The sequence below is a fragment of the Lonchura striata genome, chromosome 24 (genome assembly GCF_046129695.1).
Source record: "Lonchura striata isolate bLonStr1 chromosome 24, bLonStr1.mat, whole genome shotgun sequence".
Classification (NCBI taxonomy): Eukaryota; Metazoa; Chordata; class Aves; order Passeriformes; family Estrildidae; genus Lonchura; species Lonchura striata.
The window spans coordinates 6,997,150-7,016,454 of NC_134626.1; the positions used below are offsets into that span (position 1 = coordinate 6,997,150).

At 52.0% G+C, this 19,305-nt stretch overlaps 1 protein-coding gene across 1 annotated transcript in view; it reads left to right on the forward strand.

Moving 5' to 3' along the window:
* The window catches only part of IGSF21 (immunoglobin superfamily member 21), a 54,654-nt gene that overhangs the window by 32,676 nt on the left and 2,673 nt on the right, over positions 1–19,305 (forward strand). Inside the window, exons 3-7 of the mRNA XM_077788198.1 lie at positions 2,980–3,101; positions 11,583–11,701; positions 13,120–13,235; positions 14,449–14,896; positions 18,074–18,159. Of these exons, the coding sequence (XP_077644324.1) occupies positions 2,980–3,101; positions 11,583–11,701; positions 13,120–13,235; positions 14,449–14,896; positions 18,074–18,159 (891 nt within the window). The remainder of the gene's footprint in view (positions 1–2,979; positions 3,102–11,582; positions 11,702–13,119; positions 13,236–14,448; positions 14,897–18,073; positions 18,160–19,305) is intronic.

A 19,305-nucleotide genomic window follows, 5' to 3' on the forward strand; every position in this document is an offset into this window, starting at 1 on the left:
TCCATGGGTGCTGCAAATTCCAATCCATGGGTGCAGGAAATTCCCAATCCATGGGTGCAGGAAATTTCCAATCCATGAGTGCCACAAATTCCCAATCCATGGGTGCCGCAAATTCCCAATCCATGGGTGCAGGAAATTCCCAATCCATGAGTGCCACAAATTCCCAATCCATGGGTGCCACAAATTCCCAATCCATGGGTGCCGCAAATTCCCAATCCATGGGTGCAGGAAATTCCCAATCCATGGGTGCAGGAAATTCCCAATCCATGGGTGCAGGAAATTCCCAATCCATGGGTGCTGCAAATTCCCAATCCATGGGTGCCGCAAATTCCCAATCCATGGGTGCAGGAAATTCCCAATCCATGGGTGCAGGAAATTCCCAATCCATGGGTGCTGCAAATTCCCAATCCATGGGTGCCGCAAATTCCCAATCCATGGGTGCAGGAAATTCCCAATCCATGGGTGCTGCCAATTCCCAATCCATGGGTGCAGGAAATTCCCAATCCATGGGTGCAGGAAATTCCCAATCCATGGTGCAGGAAATTTCCAATCCATGAGTGCCACAAATTCCCAATCCATGGGTGCCGCAAATTCCAATCCATGGGTGCAGGAAATTCCCAATCCATGGGTGCTGCAAATTCCCAATCCATGGGTGCAGGAAATTCCCAATCCATGGGTGCCGCAAATTCCCAATCCATGGGTGCTGCCAATTCCCAATCCATGGGTGCCGCAAATTCCCAATCCATGGGTGCTGCAAATTCCCAATCCATGGGTGCAGGAAATTCCAATCCATGGGTGCCGCAAATTCCCAATCCATGGGTGCTGCAAATTCCCAATCCATGGGTGCAGGAAATTCCAATCCATGGGTGCTGCAAATTCCCAATCCATGGGTGCCGCAAATTCCCAATCCATGGGTGCCACAAATTCCCAATCCATGGGTGCTGCCAATTCCCAATCCATGGGTGCCGCAAACTCCCAATCCATGGGTGCCGCAAATTCCCAATCCATGGGTGCCGCAAATTCCCAATCCATGGGTGCAGGAAATTCCCAATCCATGGGTGCCACAAATTCCCAATCCATGGGTGCCACAAATTCTCAATCCATGGGTGCCGCAAATTCCCAATCCATGGGTGCCGCAAATTCCCAATCCATGGGTGCCGCAAATTCTCAGTCCATGGGTGCCGCAAATTCCCAATCCATGGGTGCAGGAAATTCCCAATCCATGGGTGCCGCAAATTCCCAATCCATGGGTGCCGCAAATTCCCAATCCATGGTTGCCACAAATTCCAATCCATGGGTGCAGGAAATTCCCAATCCATGGGTGCAGGAAATTCCCAATCCATGGGTGCAGGAAATTCCCAATCCATGGGTGCCACAAATTCCCAATCCATGGGTGCAGGAAATTCCCAATCCATGGGTGCCACAAATTCCCAATCCATGGGTGCAGGAAATTCCCAATCCATGGGTGCCGCAAATTCCCAATCCATGGGTGCCACAAATTCCCAATCCATGGGTGCAGGAAATTCCCAATCCATGGGTGCAGGAAATTCCCAATCCATGGGTGCCGCAAATTCCCAATCCATGGGTGCCGCAAATTCCCAATCCATGGGTGATGCAAATTCCCAATCCATGGGTGCAGGAAATTCCCAATCCATGGGTGCAGGAAATTCCCAATCCATGGGTGCAGGAAATTCCCAATCCATGGGTGCCGCAAATTCCCAATCCATGGGTGCCACAAATTCCCAATCCATGGGTGCAGGAAATTCCCAATCCATGGGTGCAGGAAATTCCCAATCCATGGGTGCAGGAAATTCCCAATCCATGGGTGCCGCAAATTCCAATCCATGGGTGCAGGAAATTCCCAATCCATGGGTGCCTCCTCCACCATTCCCAGCGCTTCCCACCCTAAAAGAATCCCTAAAATCCCACTGGATTGGGATCCCTTCTCCATCCCGGAGCAGCTCCCAGGTTTCTCCTCAAACCCAAAGAAAAGTCCGGAAAAATCCTTGGAAGCTTCCCTGGAAACTTCCCAAGGCCGGAGATTTACAATTCCCATCCTTTTTCCCGCTTTTCTTCATCTCACATCCGTGCCAGGGTGGAATTTCTTTCCCATAAAAGCCGCAGCCTGGGATAATAAATCGGAAGAGGTTTTTTAGCGCTGGATTCTTTTCCCACTTCTTTTTGCCATAAAAAAGTGGGAAAAGAGGAAATGGGGAATAACGGCGGAATTTTGGCCAAGTGCTGGGTGAGGATTTGGGGTTTTGTCCTCAGGAAATGTTGGATTTGAGGATTGAATCCCAAGATTTTCTTCCGCTTTTCCTGGTTTATTTTAAAAATGGGAATTTTCACTCTCTGCTGGGAGAGATTCCCAAAATTCCCATTTTACTCCATATTTTTTTTCCACTGAAACTCCTCAAAAGCGGGGAAGATAAATCCGGAGGCGCTGGGGGGCACAGGGAATAGAGTCCTAAAAAATCCATTTTCCATTCAAAAATTACAATTTCCAGCTGGAAAATGGAATAATGGGATGGAAAATGTGGAATTTGATTTCATCTCAGCAGGGGCATCATAAATCCATAAATTCCAAGCTGAAAAATTCTGGAATCTTATGGATAAATATGCAAAACATGATATAATAAAAATTAAAATAAAACAAAAAATTAAAATAAAATTCTAATGTAAGTATTTAAATGCACCACATAAAATATTAAAATTAATGTATTTACAGCTTTTAGTGGAGATCAAAATTCAAATAAATTTATTCAAATCTAAATAAATACCAAAACACACACACACAAAAAAAAAATTAAATCAAAATGCAAATAGACCTATTGAAATCTAAACGCATACAATCAAATTTAAACAAATCTATACAAATCGAAATCGAGTTATTCAAATCCTCGGAACGAAAACCTTTTGAAACATTCCAAAAAGGGCCCAAAATTCCCAAATTTGGGACGCGGGGGTTGTTTCCCGCAGGTCACTGACGGTGGCACCATCAAGCAGAAGATCTTCACCTTCGATGCCATGTTTTCCACCAACTTTTCCCAGATGGAAAACTACCGGAAGCGGGAAGACCTCGTTTACCAATCCACCGTGCGGTGAGTCCTTTTTTCCCAATCCATGCAAATTTTTAGGAATTTTTTTTTTCCCTCCTTATTTTTGACCCCATTGGAAGAATTCCAGCAGAACCCGCCCCCATCCAAGGGGTGTTCCCGTTTTCCTGATGATTCTCAGGGAAAAGATGGGGAAAATGGGGATTTTTAGATGTTGGAAAATTGGGAAAACAGATCCGTATTTATTTACAAAACAGGCACGAGAGCGTCTCCTTGCTTTTATTCCAAGCGGGAATCACTTCCAGAATTCCAGGTTTATTCCTGATTCCGCACCTGCTCCATTCCCGCTGCTCTAAAACCGACACTGGAGCTTGGAAAAAAGGTCAGGAGAGGCTTCATCCAAGGGGGAAAAAACTGGGATGAAATTTCCCTTCCTCCCGGCTTCTTTCCCGCCTCGTTTCCTCGGGAAATGAGAATTTCCTGATTGGAATGTCCCAGCTCGTTTTTCCTGGTGTGGTGGGGTGAGGAAAAACCGGGATTTCCTCCAGTCGTGGGGGGATTTCCACCTGGAAATATCCGGAATGTCCTGGGAGGGGCTGGGCCTGGCGCATCCCGTGGGAAATGGGAAATCCCAATTCCCAATCCTCGGGAATTTTTGGGGTGTTTTTTGCCGTTTCTCCCCGCTACGTCTGGAGTTGTTTTGGTTTTTTTTTATCCTTAAGGAAAAGCGCGGCCGCGTGGGAATGGATTTGGATTTAGGGCGGGAAAAGGGTGGGAAAACAGGGCTGGGGAGGGAATATTATGGGATGGATCAGGAGGAGCCTCAGGTGCCGCCCAGGAGAGGCTCGGGAGAAGTTTGGGATGAATCGGGGAGATGCTCAGGGATTACTCAGGGATTGCTCAGCGTGCCCGGGAGTAACTCATTGGATACTCAGGGGTTACTCAGGGGATACTCCAGGGATATTCAGGAGAAGTTTGGGATGCTCACGGGGATGTCCAGGTAGGTCAGGAGATACTCCAAGGTTACTCAGGAATGTCAGAGGATGCTCGGGATACTTGAGGGTTACTCAGAGGATGCTCAGAGGGTGTCCTGGAGATATTCCAGGGATACTCCAGGGATGTCCAGGAGATGCTCCAGGGATGCTCCGGGGATGTCCAGGAGATGCTCCAGGGATACTCTAGGGATTCTGGGGATGCTCGAGGGATACTCCAGGGATGTTCAGGAGATGCTCCAGGGTTACTCCAGGGATGTCCAGGAGATGCTCCAGGGATACTCCGGGGATGTCCAGGAGATGCTCCAGGGATACTCCAGGGATTCTGGGGATGCTCCAGGGATGCTCCAGGGATATCCAGGAGTTGCTCCAGGGATACTCCAGGGATTCTGGGGATGCTCCAGGGATACTCCAGGGATGTCCAGGAGATGCTCCAGGGATACTCTAGGGATTCTGGGGATGCTCCAGGGATGCTCCGAGGATGCTCCGGAGTTGCTCCATCCCTTTGTTTGGTCTCCCTGGATCCACGGAGCGGCTCCTCGGATGTTGAACAAATTCCGGATTCCTGTGTGGAGAAGGTTTTGGCAGCTCCAGGCAGGAATTTCACATCCCTGGCTCGGGGCTGTAAATCCAGCTGCAAATCCAGCGCTTCCCTTGGGATTTGGCCGTCGCTTGCCTCCAGCTGGGAAAATCAGGGAATTAAACTGGATTAAAACATTTCCTGTGTGCCCATGGGAGGAATTAATGGGATGAGAAATCAAACATTCCCTGTGCATGGAATGAGGGATCAGGAGAATCCCTGGAGCAGGAACAAGGATCAAACATTCCCGGTTCATGGAATGAGGGACTGGGAGAATTCCTGGTGTAGGAACAAGGATCAAACATTCCCTGTGCATGGAATGAGGGATCAGGAGAATCCCTGGAGGAGGAACAAGGACCAAACATTCCCTGTGCATGGAATGGGGGATCAGGAGAATCCTTGGAGGAGGAACAAGGATCAAACATTCCCGGTTCATGGAATGAGGGATCAGGAGAATCCTTGGAGGAGGAACAAGGATCAAACATTCCTGGTTCATGGAATGAGGGATCAGGAGAATTCCTGGAGCAGGAACAAGGATCAAACATTCCTGGTTCATGGAATGAGGGATCAGGAGAATTCCTGGAGCAGGAACAAGGATCAAACATTCCTGGTTCATGGAATGAGGGATCAGGAGAATTCCTGGAGCAGGAACAAGGATCAAACATTCCTGGTTCATGGAATGAGGGATCAGGAGAATCCCTGGAGCAGGAACAAGGACCAAACATTCCCTGTGCATGGAATGAGGGATCGGAAGAATCCCTGGAGCAGGAACAAGGATCAAACATTCCTGGTTCATGGAATGAGGGATCAGGAGAATCCCTGGAGCAGGAATAAGGATCAAACATTCCCTGTGCATGGAATGGGGGATCAGGAGAATCCCTGGAGCAGGAACAAGGATCAAACATTCCTGGTTCATGGAATGAGGGACCGGGAGAATCCCTGGAGGAGGAACAAGGATCAAACATTCCCTGTGCATGGAATGGGGGATCAGGAGAATCCCTGGAGCAGGAACAAGGATCAAACATTCCCGGTTCATGGAATGAGGGACTGGGAGAATCCCTGGAGCAGGAACAAGGATCAAACATTCCCTGTACATGGAATGGGGGATCGGAAGAATCCCTGGAGCAGGAACAAGGATCAAACATTCCCGGTTCATGGAATGAGGGACTGGGAGAATCCCTGGAGGAGGAACAAGGATCAAACATTCCCTGTGCATGGAATGGGGGATCAGGAGAATCCCTGGAGCAGGAACAAGGATCAGACATTCCCGGTTCATGGAATGAGGGATCGGAAGAATCCCTGGAGGAGGAACAAGGATCAAACATTCCCTGTGCATGGAATGGGGGATCAGGAGAATCCCTGGAGCAGGAACAAGGATCAAACATTCCTGGTTCATGGAATGGGGGATCAGGAGAATCCCTGGAGGAGGAATAAGGATCAAACATTCCCTGTGCATGGAATGGGGGACTGGGAGAATCCCTGGAGCAGGAACAAGGATCAAACATTCCCTGTGCATGGAATGGGGGATCAGGAGAATCCCTGGAGCAGGAACAAGGACCAAACATTCCCTGTGCATGGAATGAGGGATCGGAAGAATCCCTGGAGCAGGAACAAGGATCAAACATTCCTGGTTCATGGAATGAGGGATCAGGAGAATCCCTGGAGCAGGAATAAGGATCAAACATTCCCTGTGCATGGAATGGGGGATCAGGAGAATCCCTGGAGCAGGAACAAGGATCAAACATTCCTGGTTCATGGAATGAGGGACCGGGAGAATCCCTGGAGGAGGAACAAGGATCAAACATTCCCTGTGCATGGAATGGGGGATCAGGAGAATCCCTGGAGCAGGAACAAGGATCAAACATTCCCGGTTCATGGAATGAGGGACTGGGAGAATCCCTGGAGCAGGAACAAGGATCAAACATTCCCTGTACATGGAATGGGGGATCGGAAGAATCCCTGGAGCAGGAACAAGGATCAGACATTCCCGGTTCATGGAATGAGGGATCGGAAGAATCCCTGGAGGAGGAACAAGGATCAAACATTCCCTGTGCATGGAATGGGGGATCAGGAGAATCCCTGGAGCAGGAACAAGGATCAAACATTCCCTGTGCATGGAATGAGGGATCAGGAGAATCCCTGGAGCAGGAACAAGGATCAAACATTCCCGGTTCATGGAATGAGGGATCGGAAGAATCCCTGGAGGAGGAACAAGGATCAAACATTCCCTGTGGAGAGAACGGGGTTCACCAGCATCCCTGGAGAAGGAGAACAGGGAATCCCCCATTCCCTGCTCATGGAATATTTCCCGGACCTGGCGAGGAAAAGTTCCCACTTTCCTGGTTCCAGGGCTCTGTTTTCCAACCTTTCTCCACATGTTGTAGAACGAATCGAATTTGGGAGCAGAAAATTCCCCCGCCCCAGCACCAGGCACTTGAAAGGCTCGGGAATGGCCGGGAAATCGGGCGTGGAGCCGGGAGATGTCGGCAGGAAAAGGGTTTTCACAGCATGGCCTTTTATTTCCAAGGAAAACAGGAACCAGCCCGAGGAGATCATTCCCAGAGCTGCTTTTCCCAGTCACTGGCTTTTTTTGGGGAAAATCCTGCCTGATCTTGTGCTCTCCCGAAGAACTGGGCCAAGCCCAGGAAGGGTTTGGGAAGCATTTCCCATCCAGCTCATTCTCCCTTTTTCCATCTATTTATTCTCTCTTTTTTTTGGGAATCTTTGCCGTGGTTCGGGCAGAGCTGGAGCCATCCCAAGGAGCTTTATCCCAGGAGGAGCCGTTCTTATCAGCATTATCCTGGTCCTTATCAGCGTTATCCCAGTTTTTGGTCCTTATCAGTGTTATCCCGAGTGGAGCTGGCCCTATCAGCTTTATCCCGGTCTTTTATCAGCATTATCCCAGTCTTTATCAGTGTTTTCCCGGTCCTTATCAGCGTTATTCCAATGCTTGGTCCTTATCAGCATTATCCTGGTCCTTATCAGCGTTATCCCAGTTTTTGGTCCTTATCAGTGTTATCCCGAGTGGAGCTGGCCCTATCAGCGTTATCCCGGTCTTTTATCAGCATTATCCCAGTCCTTATCAGTGTTTTCCCGGTCCTTATCAGTGTTTTCCCGAGCAGAACCGTCCCAGGAGCAATAATCCCAGGAGAAGCCGGCCACATCCGCATTTCCCCGGTTTCTTATCAGCGTTTTCTCGGCTGGAGCCAGCTTTATCACCGTTTTCCCACTCATGATCGGGGTTATCCCAGGCGGAACCATCCCAGAGAATTTTATCCCGGGAGAAAGTGGCCACATCTGGGTTTTCCTGGCTCCTTATCAGCGTTTTCCTGGCTCCTTATCAGCGTTTTCCTGGCTCCTTATCAGCGTTTTCCCGGCCTTATCAGCGCGGCCCAGGGGCTCCGGCGCTGCCTCGTTCCATCCCGGCTCTGTGCTGTGAAGATCAAAGCTGGGAGAGATCCAATCCCTCCAATCCCGATTTTTTTTTCCTTTCCCTTGATTAAAATCCCACCCTGGTCCTAGGGCGCCCCTTTAGGAATTCCCTAATCCCTTTTTTCCCGTATTCCCGACTCAAAGATGCGCCAGGGAGCATTTGCCTTTCCAGGGGCGGTTGTTCCCTGTCTCCCATCCTTGGGAACACCGAACGAAGCCAGTCAGGTCCCGAAATCCGCGTGCAAATCCAAAGGAATCCTTCCAAAAGTGCTGGAGCGGGATCAGAGCTGCTCCAAAGCGCGGCTGACGGGAGATTCCTGATCCGTGCATGGATAATCAGAGCTGGAACAGATGGCAGAGGCTCGGTTGGAAGCGTTGTATCCATGGAAAGGAGGGAATGGTCACTTCCAGGGGGATCCTTGGAGCGGGAAGGCAGCCAGGGGCTGGGAGAGGGGAAAAACCGAGCTGGAATTCCCCTGGAAAGGAAAATTGCCCTGAGCGGGATTTTTAACTCCATGTGGGAGTTGCGTCCACATGGGATGGGTGAGGTGGGATGAGGCTGCTGGAGAGGAGGGATGGATCTCCTGGAAGAGGGAATGCTGCCAGCCGGAGAGGAGGGATGGTGCTGGGATGTTCTCCACAACGGTGGGATGGCTGAGCCAGCTGGAAAGGCGGAATGTTGCTGGAAAAGCGGGATGAGGCTTCTGGATGGTGGGGTGGGATAATGGTTCCGACTGGAAAGGTGGGATGTTTCCAGCTGGAGAAATGGGATGATGGTTCAGACTGGAATGTTGGGATGTTTCCAGCTGGAGAAATGGGATGATGGTTCAGACTGGAATGTTGGGATGTTTCCGGCTGGAGAAATGGGATGATGGTTCTGACTGGAAAGGTGGGATGCTTCCAGCTGGAGAAATGGGATAATGGTTCCGACTGGAAAGGTGGGATGTTTCCGGCTGGAGAAATGGGATAATGGTTCTGACTGCAATGTTGGGATGTTTCCGGCTGGAGAAATGGGATAATGGTTCTGACTGGAATGTTGGGATGTTTCCAGCTGGAGAAATGGGATAATGGTTCCGACTGGAAAGGCGGGATGTTCCCAGGAGGTGAAGTGGGATGATGCCAGCTGGAAAGGTTGGATGCTTCCAGCTGGAGAGGCGGGATGCCACCATCCAGTGAGGTGGGATAATGCTTCCGACTGGAAAGGTGGGATGCTTTCAGCAGGAAAGGAGGTTTCCAGCTGGAAAAATGGGATGATGCTTCCGGCCAGTGAGGTGGGATAACGTTTCCGACTGGAAAGGTGGGATGTTTCCAGACAGTGAGGTGGGATGATGCCAACTGGAGAAGTGGGATAACGCTTCCGACCAGAAAGGCTGGATGGTTCCAGGTGGCGAGGTGGGACGATGCCAACTGGAAATGTTGGATGCTTCCAGCTGGAGAGGCGGGATGCCACCATTCAGTGAGGTGGGATAATGCTGCCAGCTGGAAATGTGGGATGTTTCCGGCTGGAGAAGTTGGGATGATGATTCCGGCCAGGGAGGTAGGAAGTCATAGACCAGAAAGGAGGGATGATCCCAGCTGGAGAGGTGGGATGGGATATTGGCTGGAAAGGCAGGATGGTCCCAGCTGGAGAGGTGGGATGGAATATTGGCTGGAAATGTGGGATGTTCCCAGCTGGAGAGGTGGGATGGTGCTGCCATCTGGGAAGGTGGGGTGGTGCCACCTGGCACCGTGGGATGGTGCTGCTGAATGGAAAAGTGGGATGCTGCCGGCCAGAAAAGTGGGATTCTGAGGGCCAGAAGAGTGTGATCCTGAGGATCAACAAGGTGGGATGCCGTGGACCAAGAAAGTGGGATTGTGAGGAGCAGAAAGGAGGGATGATGAGGATAAGAAAGGTGGGACAGGGAGGACTGGAAAAGTGGGATTCTGAGGATCAGAAGTGTGGGATGCTGGGGAGCAGAAAGGTGGGATGGTGAGGACCAGAAACCTGGGATTCTGGGGATTAGAATTGTGGGATGCTGAGGATCAGAAAAGGAGGATGCTGAGGAGCAGGAAGGTGGGATGCTGAGAATCAAAAAAGTGGGATGATGAGGATTAGAAAGGTGGGATTCTGAGGAGCAGAAAGGTGGGATGGTGAGGATAAGAAAGGTAGGACAGGGAGGACTGGAAAAGTGGGATTCTGGGGATCAGAACTGTGGGATTCTGAGGATCAGAAAAGTGACATGGTGAGGAGCAGGAAGGTGGGATGGTGAGGAGCAGGAAGGTGGGATGGTGAGGAGTAGGAAGGTGGGATTCTGGAGAGCAGGAAGGTGGGATGGTGAGGAGCAGGAAGGTGGGATGGTGAGGAGCAGGAAGGCGGGATTCTGAGGATCAGAAAAGTGACATGGTGAGGAGCAGGAAGGTGGGATGGTGAGGAGCAGCAAGGTGGGATGGTGAGGAGCAGGAAGGTGGGATTCTGAGGAGCAGGAAGGTGGGATGGTGAGGAGCAGGAAGGTGGGATGGTGAGGAGCAGGAAGGTGGGATGGTGAGGAGCAGGAAGGTGGGATGGTGAGGAGCAGGAAGGTGGGATGGTGAGGAGTAGGAAGGTGGGATTCTGAGGAGCAGGAAGGTGGGATGGTGAGGAGCAGGAAGGCGGGATTCTGAGGAGCAGGAAGGTGGGATGGTGAGGAGTAGGAAGGTGGGATTCTGGAGAGCAGGAAGGTGGGATGGTGAGGAGCAGGAAGGTGAGATGGTGAGGAGCAGGAAGGTGGGATTCTGAGGAGCAGGAAGGTGGGATGCTGAGGAGCAGGAAGGTGGGATTCTGAGGAGCAGCAAGGTGGGATGGTGAGGAGCAGGAAGGCGGGATTCTGAGGAGCAGGAAGGTGGGATGCTGAGGAGCAGGAAGGTGGGATTCTGAGGAGCAGGAAGGTGGGATGGTGAGGAGCAGGAAGGCGGGATTCTGAGGAGCAGGAAGGTGGGATTCTGAGGAGCAGGAAGGTGGGATGGTGAGGAGCAGGAAGGTGGGATTCTGAGGAGCAGGAAGGTGGGATGCTGCTGGCCAGGGAACTGGGCTGCTGCCCATCAGCCAAGTGACCGCTGTGCAGCCTCCCAAGCATTCCCAGCTCCTGCAGCATGGATCCAACTCCTCCTTTCCTGTTTTTCCCAAGTCTGTCAAAAGCCTTCTGATAAAAGGTGGATCGATGGGGCTCCGGGTTCACTCGGAATTCGGGATTTGCTGTGCTGGGGTGGCCTGGCAGGGCTGGTGTCAAGGTTTTCCGTTGGCACTCCAGGGGAAGGCGATGTCTGTGGTCGTGGATTTGTGCTCCATCCACATCTCCTTCCAATAACAATTCCTTCCCCCTGGAGGAGCTGTCAGCGCCGGGGAACTCCGGCTGCTAAATCATTCCCGAGCTCCTCCTGCAGCCTTTGGAGTTATTAAGAGTTTATTGATCCCTGTCCAACACCGTGCTATCCGGGCGCCGACCCATGAATCCCACGGGAAAACGGGATAGGGACGGAGTGGTGAGCGCTGTCCCTCCTCCACAGCCTTCCCGAGGTCCGGATTTCGGATAACGGTCCCTACGAGTGCCACGTGGGGATCTACGACCGAGCCACGCGGGAGAAGGTGGTCCTGGCCTCCGGGAACGTGTTCCTGAACGTGATGGGTGAGCGCTGGGATCGGGATCGAGGGACAACCACTGCGGGGTCTGCGGGAACAGCGGGAATTGGGATCGTTCTGCCATCCTCGGGAGTGGGGATGGGGATGGGATGGGACAGGGATAGGGATAGGGATAGGGATGGGATGGGAATGGGAATGGGAATGGGAACAGGAATGGAGATGGGGATGGGATGGGACAGGGACAGGGACAGGGATAGGGATGGGATGGGAATGGGAATGGAGATGGGAATGGAGATGGGAATGGGGACGGGAATGGGGATGGGAATGGGGATGGGGACAAGGACAGGGATGGGGATGGGAATGAAGGTGAGAATGGGAGGGGAATGGAGATGGGGATGGGATGGGGACAAGGACAGGGACATGGACAAGGACACGGATAGGGATGGGGATGGGAATGGAGATGGGAATGGAGATGGGAATGGGGATGGGGACAAGGACAGGGACACGGACAAGGATAGAGATAGGGATGGAGATGGGAATGGAGATGGGAATGGGGATGGGATGGGGACAAGGACAGGGACATGGACAAGGATAGGGATGAGGATGGGAATGGGGATGGGAATGGGATGGGGATGGGATGGGATGGGATGGGGATGGGGATGGGATGGGATGGGATGGGATGGGATGGGGATGGGGATGGGGATGGGGATGGGGATGGGGATGGGGACAGGAATGGAGATGGGATGGGATGGGATGGGATGGGATGGGATGGGATGGGATGGGATGGGATGGGATGGGGATGGGGATGGGGATGGGGATGGGGATGGGATGGGATGGGATGGGATGGGACAGGGACAAGGATAGGGATGGGAATGGGAATGGAGATGGGAATGGGGACGGGAATGGGGATGGGGATGGGATGGGACAGGGACAGGGACATGGACAAGGATAGGGATGAGGATGGAGATGGGAATGGAGATGGGAATGGGGATGGGGATGGGGACAAGGACAGGGACATGGACAAGGATAGGGATGAGGATGGGAATGGGAATAGGAATGGGATGGGGATGGGATGGGATGGGAATGGGGACAAAGACAGGGACATGGACAAGGACAGGGATAGGAACAAGGACAGGGATGGGGATGAGGGTGAGGATGGTGTGGGGAGAGGGATGAAGATGCCCATGGGGATGGGGATGGATATGAAGATGCGGATGGGACATGGATATGAAGATGCGGATGGGACATGGATAGGGACAGGGAATGGATGGGGTGGGAGCAAAGATGGGCATGGGAATGGGAACAAGGATGAGGATGGGAATGGGAATGATAATGGGGGTGAGGATGGGATGATGATGGGATTGGGGATGGGACGATGATGGGGATGGGGATGAGGATGAAGATGAAGGATGAGGATGGGGTTGTTGAGGACTCTGTGCTGACCTCCCGGCTCTTCCCCTGCAGCTCCCCCAACGTCCATCTCGGTGCTGGCTGCGGACACCCCGGCACCCTTCAGCCGCTACCAGGCGCAGAACTTCACCCTGGTGTGCGTGGTGTCCGGTGGGAAGCCCGCGCCACTGGTGAGATTCCGGTGGGATCATCCCTCCCACTGGCACATGGAATAACCCAGCACCTCCTCTATAAAATCCACCAGATCCTTGTGCTCTTCTGTCAGGCCAAACCCGCTCCCCAGATCCCATCTTTCCATGGAAACTGCAGGATTTGGGAGTGGGGAAAGGACCAAACCTTTGGGATTCAGGAGCAGGGAACCAACCAGACATTTGGGATTTGGGAGTGGGGAAAGGACCAAACCTTTGGGATTCAGGAGCAGGGAACCAACCAGAACTTTGGGATTTGGGAGTGGGGAAAGGACCAAACCTTCGGGATCCGGGAGCAGGGAACAAACCGGACATTTGGGATTTGGGAGCAGGGAATGAACCAAACCATTGAGATCTGGGTGCAAAGACCCCAGCTTTCAGGATTTGGGAGAGAATGAACCAAACTTCTGGGATATGGCAGTGGGGAAAGGACCAACCCTTCGGGATTTGGGAGAGAATGAACCAAACTTTTGGGATTTGGGAGAGAATGAACCAAGCCTTCAGGATTTGGGAGAGAATGAACCAAGCCTTCGGGATTTGGGAGAGAATGAACCAAAATTCTGGGATTTGGGAGAGAATGAACCAAGCTTTCAGGATTTGGGAGAGAATGAACCAAACTTTTGGGATTTGGGAGAGAATGAACCAAACTTCTGGGATTTGGGAGATAATGAACCAAACTTCTGGGATCAGGGAGAGAATGAACCAAACTTTTGGGATTTGGGAGATAATGAACCAAACTTCTGGGATCAGGGAGAGAATGAACCAAACTTTTGGTATTTGGTAGAGAATGAACCAAGCCTTCGGGATTTGGGAGAGAATGAACCAAATTTCTGGGATTTGGGAGAGAATGAACCAAACTTCTGGGATTTGGGAGAGAATGAACCAAACTTATGGGATCAGGGAGAGAATGAACCAAACTTTTGGTATTTGGGAGATAATGAACCAAACCTTTGGGATTTGGGAGAGAACGAACCAAATTTCTGGGATTTGGGAGAGAATGAACCAAACCTTCGGGATTTGGGAGAGAATGAACCAAACCTTCGGGATTTGGTAGAGAATGAACCAAACCTTTGGGATCTGGGAGAGAATGAACCAAACCTTCAGGATTTGGGGGTGAGGAAAGGACCGCGTGTTCCATCCGAAGGGATGCTGGGGACACCCCCGCCACACTCGCTGTCCCCTCTGTGCCCCCCAGGTGTACTTCAAGCGGGACGGGGAACCCATCGAGGCCACCCCGCTGCCGGAGCCGCCGGCCGGCGCCAGCAGCTGGGCCCCCCGGAACCTCCTGCACCGCGACCTGGACGACACCAAGGTGCCGAAATCCCTGTCGGCCGAGGGCGAGCCGGGATTGGGAAACCCCTTTCCCACGGCGGATCCGCCGCGGGGGCTGGCGGCCGAGCGGGATTCGGTGACCGAGAGCATTCCCGAGACGGTGGTGAGCCGGGAATTCCCGCGCTGGGTGCACATGGCCGAGCCCATCTATTACTTTCGGCACACGCACGCGCCCGTCAGCGACGGCACCGTCGAGGCCCGGGCCACCCTCACGTGGACCCTGAACCCCCAAATCGACAACGAGGCCCTGTTCAGCTGCGAGGTCAAGCACCCGGCGCTCTCCATGCCCATGCAGTCTGAGGTCACGCTAGGTGAGCCAACGCACTCAGGGCTTCTCCTGGGTTTTAGGCACTTTTGTCCGTTTTGGGGGATTTTTTTCTTTAATTTTTTTTTTTTTATTATTTTCTTTATTTGGCTTTTGGACTTTCTCTCCAGTTTTTGGCTTTTCTCTCAGTGTTTTCACTTTTCTCTGCTTTTTTTTTTTTTTTCTCTCTCTATTTTTTGGCCTCTTCCTCCCATTTTTTGCCTTTTCCACCCATTTCTGGCCTTTTTTTTATTTTTCCTTTTCACCATTTCTGGCCTGTTTTTCTTTTCTTTCTTGCTTTTCCTTTTAGTTTTTTTTTACTTTTTTCTCTCCATTTTCCTCCCCGTGTTTTATTTTTTCCCCAGTTTTGACTTTTGTTTTACTTTTCTTTTTCTTTTTTGGCTTCTTTATTTTGGCACTTTCCCTCCCATTTTTTCTGGGCTTTTCCCCAGTGTGTTTTGGCTTTGTCTGTTTTCATTCCACGTGTTTTGCTTTCCTTTCACCCATTTTCTCTCTCCTTTTGTGTTTTTTTTTCCTTTTCTTTTGGGGGGTTTTCAGGGATCCCATGGGGCTGCATCGGGATAGAGGTGGTGATGCCAAGAATCCACAAAACCTGGGATGAGAGGAGGGAATCTGGGATGTCCATCAGGCAGGAGAAGGGATTTTCCAGGTTGGGCGGGGTTGAGGCTGAGGTTTGCTGGGATAAAGATGATTTTTGGGGAATCTGTGTTGGGATGAGCAGGGAGAGGAGCTGGGGATGGAGCTGTCCCTTCCATCCCAATCCCAGGAGATCCAAGGACATCCCATCCCCCTTACTGGCTGCCACAAAGCTCATCCCAGTGGGAATTGCCAGGGAGGGAATTCCCGAGTTGGCTCCTGCCCGTGGAGCTGGGACAGGCTGATGGGATCCAAGCCAGGGAATTTGGCTCCCCACATTCCCAGGCCCCTGGAAGAGCAGAAGCTCCTCAGGTGACCGTGGGATCCACGGGTCCTTCACCATCTCTCCCCTGCTCTCCTGGCTCCTGCTGGAAGAAGCTGAGCTCTCCACGGGGTTTTCCAGCCTCAGGACACTCCTCTGGAAAGGCTCTCCCAGCCTCGAGCCAGGTGGAGCAGCCTGGGCTTTGCTCCAGGCCAAGTGGAGCATTTGGCTCCTCACCATCTCCTGGAGAGCTTCTCCTTGGCTTCCCGACATCTTCGCATTAAATCTTTTCCCCAGCATCCAAAACGTGTGGAAATCCCGCATTTTCCCACCTCCTGGAGCTCTTTGGGTTTAGAGCCAAGATCAGGACCTCGTGGCTTTGCTGCTCCTTCCCAGGAGGTCCAAGACCCGGATCAGCAAATCTCAACCCACTTTGTGCCCAGTCCCTAAACCCAGGGCTCTCCTTGTTCCTGGAGGTGTTCCTGAAGCTCCTTGGGTGCCCATCCACTCCTGATTTTTGGGCAGCATCCCAGCAGATCCCGTTAACCCTTTCCCTACATCCACAGAATAAATACACACTGTGGATATATATAAAATATAGATTCCCAATAAAAGAGAAGATATTCCCAATAAAAGCTGCATTAAACCCAACACCAGCCCCAAAACTGCCTTTTGGTCCCAATCAGGGCGTGGTGGGATCATCTTCAGCACATCCTGCCTGGTCCTGCTCCAGAGGGCCAATCCCGTAATCCATGGTCTCAGGGTGTCCAGGCAGAGCATCCTGAGGCAGGGATGGCCATTCCAAGGGCTTCCAGTGTCCTCCACCCTCTCTGGTGGCTTTGTCCCTCTGTGTCCAGGTCCATTTTGTCCCATCCGTGACACAGCTTGGATGGACAGCGGTGACACACCCAAAGCGCAGCCTCGCTGCTGCCCATTTCCCCTTCTCCTTCCATGGAAGTCCAGGAAGCTCCTGGGATGTCCCATCCCACTTCTGGCCCAGCAGGGACACCCACCCAGCCCCAGGTGGAAGCAGGGGCAGATCCTGCGTGGCGTCCCTCCATCCCAGCAGAGGAACATCCCTAGCCTGGCACGGGAAAAGGCATTCCCAGTTTTTTCTGCGCTGTCTGTGGGATTTTGTGCCAGCCAGGTTTTGGGGTTGTCTCCTGTGCTAATGGCAAGGTGAGACTCACCAAGGCCACATTTTTGGGAATGCTCCTCTGAGGTATCCACCTCTGCGGCTTCAAACCAACCTGATCCTTCTTGGCCATGTTTTCCGAGCGAAGGAAGGCTGTGTTGGGAAATAACTCCTTCCTGTGGGAACCCCAGCCTTGTTTTGGGGCCACATGTGGTGGTAAAATTCCTCCTCCAACCCGTGCTTCCAAAGAAAAACTCCGCAGGCTTAGCTGTTCGGTCTCAAGGCAGTTTATTGCTAGTTATCTAACAGATTATGTTCTTGGACTGCAGCTATTTGATCAGTGGCCTGGGTAGAGGCACACACACACCTTGACATCCTCTCTATCTGCTGTCTTCTTCGTCTCTCTCTTCGCCCAGGGTTGCTGCTATCTTTTATAAGATATATTACGTATAACATGTTTACAATTATTCCCCAATACCTATTACCTACGTTGCCAAGTGTTTTTCTACTCTAAACCAATCTGTGAGTGCCAACATCACCAAGAACATGGAGTTAAGGAAGAAGAAGGAAGAAGGATGGGTTCAGCCCACTTTCCTCCATCTTAGAACTTCTGACCCCCATGTACAAAGTAAAAACCCCCCTGTACATGCACTAAAACCCCCCTGTACAATACTAAAAAATTTCCCCTCTACTTCGTAACTACTTATAATATACTATCTAACCTTTTGTGATTGCTTGTTCCACCTCCAAAGTTGGTAATTCATTCCATGGCTCAAACTCAAAATCACAGCTGTTTTTCAGCTGTCTGCCAGGGTCTAGAATGCTTCTGACCAAGGCCTGGAACCTCTAAAAATGTCTGAGAGACATTTTGAGTTCCCACACTTCCCATCAACCCATCCCAGCCATCCATCAGCCTCGCACTTTTCCCATTTCCCCGCCCGGGGGTCCTTCCCTGCCTGTCCATCTGTCATTCTGGTGTCACTCAGCCCGGCCATCAATCACGGCGCTGTCACCCCCCGGGCTGCCACCTCTGGCTGGGATCATCCATCCGAGCCCCGTTAACCCCTCCACGGGCAGCACCGGGAACGTCGCGCGGCGCTGACGGCTCCTCCTGTCCCCTCCCCGTGCAGTTGCTCCCAAAGGTCCGAAGATCACGATGACCCCGACGAGGGCGCGCGTGGGGGACACCGTGCGGATCCTGGTGCAGGGCTTCCAGGTCAGCATTCCCACGGCTGCAGAGGCTGGAGGACAGCCTTGGTCCAAGGCTTGGTGGCCTTGGTGGCGTCACGGTCCCTGCGTTGGGATGCGTTGGCCAAAGGTGTGGCTGTTCCACCCTGGAAGTGCCCAAGGACAGGTGGGGTGGGGCTGGGAGCAGCCTGGGATAGTGCAAGGTGTCCCTGCCCATGGCACAGGGTGGGATAGGAGGGGCTTAGAGGTCCTTTCGGACCCAAAATCAAACCTAAACCCAGACCATATTCAAATGCAAACCAAATCGTAAACCAAACTCAGACCCAGGCTCAGACTCAGACCCAAACCCAAACCCAGACCCAGATTTAGATCCAGACCCAAACCCAAAGTCAAACCCAGACCCAGACCCAGATTCCGATCCAGACCCAAACCCAAACCCAGACCCAGACTCAGATTCCGATCCAGACCCAAACCCAAACCCAGACCCAGACTCAGATTCCGATCCAGACCCAAACCCAAACCCAGACCCAGACTCAGATTCCGATCCAGACCCAAACCCAAACCCAGATTCAGATCCAGACCCAAACCCAAAGTCAAACCCAGACCCAGATTCTGATCCAGACCCAAACCCAGACCCAGACTCAGATTCCGATCCAGACCCAAACCCAAACCCAGACCCAGATTTAGATCCAGACCCAAACCCAAAGTCAAACCCAGACCCAGATTCAGATCCAGACCCAAACCCAAAGTCAAACCCAGACCCAGATTCCAATCCAGACCCAAACCCAGAACCAGATTTAGATCCAGACCCAAACCCAAAGTCAAACCCAGACCCAGATTCAGATCCAGACCCAAACCCAAAGTCAAACCCAGACCCAGATTCCAATCCAGACCCAAACCCAGACCCAGATTTAGATCCAGACCCAAACCCAAAGTCAAACCCAGACCCAGATTCCGATCCAGACTCAAACCCAGACCCAGATTCAGATCCAGACCCAAACCCAAAGTCAAATCCAGACCCAAACTCAGACCCAAATCAAGACCCAGAACCAAACTCAAGCTCAGACTCAAACCCAGACCCAAACTCAGACTCATTCCCAGACTCAAACCCAAAGTCAAACCCAGACCCAGATTCAGATCCAGACTCAAACCCAGACTCAGACCCAAAGTCAAA